This window comes from Diachasma alloeum, unplaced genomic scaffold, assembly GCF_001412515.2.
Source record: "Diachasma alloeum isolate Michigan unplaced genomic scaffold, Dall2.0 Dall_scaffold_02450, whole genome shotgun sequence".
NCBI lineage: Eukaryota > Metazoa > Arthropoda > Insecta > Hymenoptera > Braconidae > Diachasma > Diachasma alloeum.
The window spans coordinates 357-7,208 of NW_021682223.1; the positions used below are offsets into that span (position 1 = coordinate 357).

Genomic DNA, 6,852 nt, shown 5'->3' on the forward strand with positions numbered 1-6,852 from the left:
CGAAAAATCCACGAAATTCACAAATTCGAAAATCCACAAATTTAGAAAATTCAAAAAATCCAGAAATTCACAAATTCGAGAAATTCACGAAATTCCCAAATTGGAAGAATTTTCCACATCAATAATTTCAAAAAAATCCACTTTCTGAACACTCCCGGGGGGGCGCTCACAAACACTAAACACCTTTGGAGAACCACTTAAAACCCGGAACCTGACGATATACTTACTTTTTGTCTTGGATTCAAAAATTGCACTGCACTCGAGAGAATCACTTGTCAAACTGATGATTGAGACGCGCAAAACAAATATGGCGAGTGCATTTTTGTTTTTTATTTTGAATTCATTTCTAATGAATTTTACGCCATGGAAATACTCCAGCGGACGCGTTATCGCATCGTCCTCTGGAGTAAACACCACGAGTGCGAGCCAGGGTGTCGAATTACACCGGCCAACGCATCTCCGAGACAAAACAATCGAAAGTGCGCGAGAGATTTCTTCTTGAGGAAATGATACGAGTGCAATAATTTCCTCAATGAAATTCTTCCTGAATTATTTATTAATAATTCTGGAAGTCAAAAATTCAAAGAGAGAAAACCTCAGAAATTAAAAAAATTGAAAAATTAAAAAAAAATCTCTAAAATAACTTCTCCTTTTATATAGAGAAGTTAAAAAAAAAGAACAAAGTAGGGCAGCACCCCCTACGCATAGATCTTTTTCCGCCCCATTCCTGATCCCCGTATCGTCTCAGTCCAAACATACTGAGCGATATCATGAAATAAGAAAAAAACACAGAATGGTGAATTATAAGAAAAAGAAAAAACTCATGCATTGCCGCTACTCTTGCAACGCATAGGTTTTTCCTCCCCCCACTTTTATCCAAGACGTTGGAGGGTCCACTCTCATTGCCTGGCCAGCACTCGGCAAAAACATCCCCCCCCTGCCGCCCCTTCCCCTCGCCGTCGCGACCACCCCTTCCCCCCGCCCCCCTCGCCCACATTTGATCCAGAACACTCTTATGTAGTTTCCTCCCCCCACTTTTATCCAAGACGTTGGAGGGTCCACTCTCATTGCCTGGCCAGCACTCGGCAAAAACATCCCCCCCCTGCCGTTGCCCCCCTGCCGCCCCTTCCCCTCGCCGTCGCGACCACCGCTTCCCCCCACCCCCCTCGCCCACATTTGATCCAGAACACTCTTATGTAGTTTCCTCCCCCCACTTTTATCCAAGACGTTGGAGGGTCCACTCTCATTGCCTGGCCAGCACTCGGCAAAAACATCCCCCCCCTGCCGTTGCCCCCCTGCCGCCCCTTCCCCTCGCCGTCGCGACCACCCCTTCCCCCCGCCCCCCTCGCCCACATTTGATCCAGAACACTCTTATGGCTACTACTTGTACCAATTATTCTGTCCACACCCGCCATCCAGCAGACAGAATAGAGTGGAATCCCACCTTGATTTTTGGATATTTTTCGAAACAAAAAATCAGTTTCACAAAAAAAAAAGAAAAATCTGCAATCCAGATGGGGAAAGGTAATACAACGCGGAATTTTCAACTCTTTTCGGACTTTCAGGACATTTCTGGTGCTGTGAACAACGTTAAACCATGCTCAATCGAAAGAACGGGAAATTTCCGCCAATAATACATATTGAAGACTCAAAAAATGTCTTATCATTTCTTCTGACAGCCAGAATTTCAACAAAAAGACGACAAAAAGTTGAAAATCCAAGAAATTGACTTTTCCGACGATAATGGGGAGAGTTTTTCAAAGCTCTTTTGATAGTAGAAAAAACCATCGGAAAAGTCTCTACAAAATTAAAATTTTCAAAGAACGAAACCGGACCAATTTTTGCGAAATCACTCACAATACAATTTCGTGTTAATCATTCATTCAAGATTACCTCAAAAAATGGTCTAAAAAAAATTCAGAATCATCTAAGCATGAACATTTATTAATCTCCCAAAAAACGGGAATACGCCCTTTTAGTTTCGTAAAAAAATTCTCATAAAAATGAGTCAGATTCATCTGAAACGTGGAGATTTTGTACTCTCTCAGGAAATGATTATACAATCTTTTGGTCCAAATTTGGACAATCTTTGAATTTACTCTAGACAGAAAAAAATTTGTCTCAAAAAGTTAGGCTCAGATAACTCACAATCATCTGAAACGTGGAGATTTCATATCCCCTGGGAAAGTGTTTACACGACCTTTTCACACAAATTTTTGGGAAAACCAAAAAAAAATGTTTATACAAACTTTTGGCACAACTCATGAGAATCCTCCTTAGAAAGGAAAATATTTCAAAAAATGCAAGTTTAGAATCCAAGTTTCTAGAATCTAGTAAAAAGAGACATGAAATTTATCGAAAGAATTTCAGATTCAAGAAATAAATGGATGAAAATAAGAATAATACGGATCATTTCTAGAATTTTTTCTATAAAAATAATTCGATATGATAGTTGAGTTTATCATTCTTCGAAGGATAAATGTAACCATGATGAATTGATCAATTTCATGATTTTTTTTTCTCTGTGCGGGCTGGACTCGGTTGACCACATCAGCACTGAACGTTAGGCTCGGCATACCGAATCAGGGCCGAAAGGTTTAGCGAGTGAAATTTCTAGTAGGGATTGTATTGCCGATATCGGATTTTTTCACTCAGAATGAACTTGCGTCTAAAGCATTTTTTTCAATTTCATTTTTTATGGAATCGGTAGTTCGCCAGATAATATATAATATTCATATCATTGGCTTCTGGATGGATGCCGCGTTCGATTTCACCGTTGTGCCGATGTTTCGCAAGCATTGCAGTCTGCATCTTCAGGGCTGTGAGCTCGATTCTGAGCTTTAACTTGTGGGGGTAGTTCTCATATTCCCTATCCCTCCCCTATTATGGTGGGGTGTGTGAGGAGGGGGGGGGAGGGTTAGTGTTCGGTTTTTCACCGAACTATTCCTCACACACATACGCACACTCGCTCCTCTCGCATGCTTACATGGCTTCGCACAACTGACCTACGCAATCGCCTTAAATTACCAGTGGCATCTCACCTATGACACCTGAGGTGCTACTTGATGGACAGGTGTCGTGTGAACGCCCCCATTTAAATTGGGGCACGTTTGGACCTTCGATGATTGACACCTGCCACCTTGCCATCCTTTAATCGCTCTCATTTGCATTTCGGCCATCGTACAGTGTACTTTAATTTTCTGCGAATTGCTCTATTGTTCTTCTCGAGTCCCGCGTATTATTGCTCTGCGTTGATAATCCTATGCACTGCTCAATAGTATTGTGAACCGCGCTCTTTGTTTTGAACATCTCGTTAATTAGAATTAAACAAACACGTGTAAATATTGACTTTATCTTAATTAAACTATGTTTGACCAACGTGCACGTGTTCTGATTCTTGGACCTTCTCGCGCTCCTGTTAAAATCCATTCAGATCTCGCTCATCGCTCGCTTATTCCAAAGATTTCAGACCTGGCATCGAACAGTTAGCCAATCATTTTTAATTGACCACCTGATCAATTAGAAATGATCTAAAATTTTCATTTACTTAGAAATGATCTAAAATTTTGATTTAATTGATCAGCTGGTCAATTAAACATGATTGGCTACCCCCCCCCCTCCCGCCGCCCCCCCTCCTCACACTCGCCACCATCGTAGAGGAGGGCATATAAGGACTATCCCCATTGGAGCTCAGAATCGGAGCGCACAGTACTGAAGATGCAGACTGCAATGTTTGCGAAACGTCGACGTAACGTTGAAACTGAATGCGGTATCTAGCCGAAAGCCAATGATCTCAATAATCATGGCTGTGAAAGCCTCAAAACTAACATGATAATATTATTTGGGGACTTGCAGAACTAATGGGATTAGATTCTCAAGAAGTTCTTTCACTCTGGCCCGTTGTGACATTTTTCCCTACTACATTCTATATCGATAATTACTTACATATGCTGAATTGTAAAAAATCAGCCTATGTTAAAGTAGTTCAGATCAAGAAACTTTATTTTGAAAAGTCTCTTGTCGAAAGGTCTCTTTATTGAGTTTCTGCTTTAAATTTATTAATGTTAACATGTACATTGGTCAGACATTGAATCTAAAATCTTTTTGTGCACTTTCTATTTCAGTTACGCTCTACTCTGCATCAGTAATTTTCTGTCTGTTTCCTTTGAAGCCACTAATCCTTGATATCGTCTGTCCTCTCAACGATTCAAGACCAAAAACGTTTGCGTTGCAGACCGATTACTCTATCTACGGCATCAATGCAAATGACAATCATTTTATGATCACAATGCATGGGTTGTTTACTGTGACGATTCTGATACATTTTATAGTAACAATTGATACTTTCATGTTAATCATAGTCCTACATTGTTGTGGACTATTTGAATCTGTTGGGTGAATCTTTTTTAACTGTACTTTTAAACGAACAACACTTTTTCATATATTTATCTCACGTTTTGTTTCCAATATGTAGGGAAGTTTTACAACAGATCCGGGCAGATTTTTTTCCAGAACGGCAGTATAAAATTGTATGTGACGGCATAATAATACATCATCGAGCCATAACGTATGCATTTATATTGTATCCTTTTCTTACACAAGCCGTCTTTTAATAATGACATATCACTCTCGTAATATATGGACCTGTCAGAACCACTCTATTCAGATATCATCATTTAATAGATTGGCTGAATCCATTGAAACATCGTTTACAATAATGTATGGGTTCCTAGTTTTAATCACCATGATACTAATCAGTGTTGTAGGACTCCAAGTATGTAGTCAGTCCAGTCTTTCATGAGAACTCTGTAGATTAGCTAACCTGCAGAACTATACACCATAAAATAATTTCAGACAATCATGAATTTTAATGATCCAACCGAAGTGATTAGATGCGCTGCATTTGGGGCCACCCTGAGTCTCCACTTGTTTTTCATAAGTATGCCGGGTCAAGAATTATATGATCATAGTAATCGAGCTTCGGAAATAATGTATGTACGAGTAAATTGGGAACGTTAGACACAAATATGATTTTTTGTTTGTAAATGTTTCTTTTTAGTTACAGTTGCAATTGGTCCGGTATGTCTCTCAAGGCGAAAAGACTGATATCCATCATGTTGATGCGTAGTATGAAACCAATGCGAATGACTGCTGCGAAATTTTACCCTCAAAATATGGAGAGTTTTGGGAAAGTAAGACATAGTGTACAGCATTCATGAGTCCATTGAAAATGCTTTATATAAACGAATTTTCCATAATTTTTCAGGTGTTGAAAACTTCATTTTCGTTCTTCACAGTGATGTTGTCAAGTCAATGATTCTTACCTAGAATTCACGTCCAAAACCGAAGTGTATTTTTTAATTTTCCATTCAACTATTGAATACGAAGATGATGCAGGAAACAGTCTATTTTCAGGTGATTCCATTTGAAAGAGTGCGGTTAAATAACTCTTTGAAGAAGAGATGAAGATCCAAATAAATCGAATGAAGGGGGTAAGGTTCAACGAGGAAATTCAATGAGGATGGAATTCAGGTTCCATTACTCACGTTTTCATGTTATGAAAATAAAGTTACTTTTGTTGAACGGTAAATGCTTTTAGTATCATTCCAGCCGTAAATGTACATTTTAATTCTGAAATTGGTCATGGTAATACTGGTTTATTCAATAACTTGATTTCTAAACTAATAGAAATACACGAGGATAAAAAACACTTCAATGTTCACACTCTCTTTACTACGTCATAGTCTCAAACTCAATTGATGCACACGCGACCTGCGAACAGAACCTTAAATAAAGAAAATTTTTTAATTTAAGTAAGAAACTTTATTTCATGCTATTTAAATAAACTTCCTTATTTGATTGAAATAAACTTCATTTGATTTAAATAAATCATTCCTCTGGGTGTATCTCATATTCTTAACCCTATTAGAAAAAAATTGAAATTCGAATCCTTACACCATAAGTTGACGTTTGTTTCAGTGATTGCAGGGCTTATTATATATTATTACTTCCTCATGAATAAAATTTGAAGTTTCCATTGATTCTTTCTTCGCTCGGAATAACACGTCTGAATCGAAGCCGAGTTCTAAGCTTTGCGCCACTGCTCAACCTGAAGTACCTGGTTGTGCCGCTCTACCATCGAGCTGTAAACCGATATCGGGTGCCGTGGCACGCCGTAAAGGAATATGTAAAAGACCGACAGGTCATAAATACTTGGAATAAAAGTACAAAATATAAGCCTCAACCTCCACCTGCGACTTCCCGTTTTGCTTCCGAATGGAAGCTTTGTATTTGTCAGAGTTTGAAATTCTCTAATTACGCTCAGAAATGACGTAGAATGCGCTGAGAATTTTTTTTTTTTGAGAAGTACGTCTTTATCTCTATCAAGAAACCCACCCATCAAGTCATACTTTTTACATACACGCAAATGTGTCATCGCGTTATAAACTTCTGGGTCGCATCTATCTAAATATGCCTTTTTTCGAGCACCTGAGCTCACTCCCAGAATATTAGTGTTGTCTTGCATCGTTATGTAACCATTAGTGGCTTTAATTTCTTGATGAATTAACAGTATTGTGGAAGATAAATTGAACTGCATTGCAGTTGGATTGGGACACCAACCGCTACGAGCCCTGAGAGCACAAAAAATAACTCCAAATGGTCCTGGCTTAACTTTGTGACGTATTTTGCCCCTTTGCGGAGACCAGACAAAAATACGCAACCCTCGGCGACCAAATTTTCCAAACCAAAAGTTGAGCGCTAGTACGTTCTCTTCTCAAAACGCAGAAAAATCAAATTCTGAATTCTACACAATGACCAACGAAGGAACAGCTGCCGACAGCTCAGTATATC

The 6,852-nt window shown here is 39.0% G+C and overlaps 1 protein-coding gene across 1 annotated transcript; it reads left to right on the plus strand.

Annotated features, from left to right (window-relative positions):
- The first annotated feature begins 4,069 nt into the window (after nucleotides 1-4,069).
- LOC107046852 (odorant receptor 10a) lies at nucleotides 4,070-5,361 on the plus strand. The gene is made up of 7 exons (XM_015269568.2): nucleotides 4,070-4,079; nucleotides 4,125-4,390; nucleotides 4,491-4,567; nucleotides 4,684-4,774; nucleotides 4,855-4,991; nucleotides 5,060-5,192; nucleotides 5,267-5,361. The coding sequence occupies exons 1-7, from the start codon at nucleotides 4,070-4,072 to the stop codon at nucleotides 5,315-5,317; spliced, it is 765 nt and encodes a 254-aa protein (XP_015125054.2). The 3' UTR covers nucleotides 5,318-5,361.
- The last annotated feature ends 1,491 nt before the right edge of the window (nucleotides 5,362-6,852 follow it).

What these genes read in the sequence shown, in the direction of transcription:
- LOC107046852 (XM_015269568.2), top strand. An exon ending in TCAGTGTTGTAGGACTCCAA is followed by an intron (nt 4,775 to 4,854) that starts GTATGTAGTCAG and finishes AAATAATTTCAG; the next exon opens with ACAATCATGAATTTTAATGA. An exon ending in ATATGGAGAGTTTTGGGAAA is followed by an intron (nt 5,193 to 5,266) that starts GTAAGACATAGT and finishes ATAATTTTTCAG; the next exon opens with GTGTTGAAAACTTCATTTTC.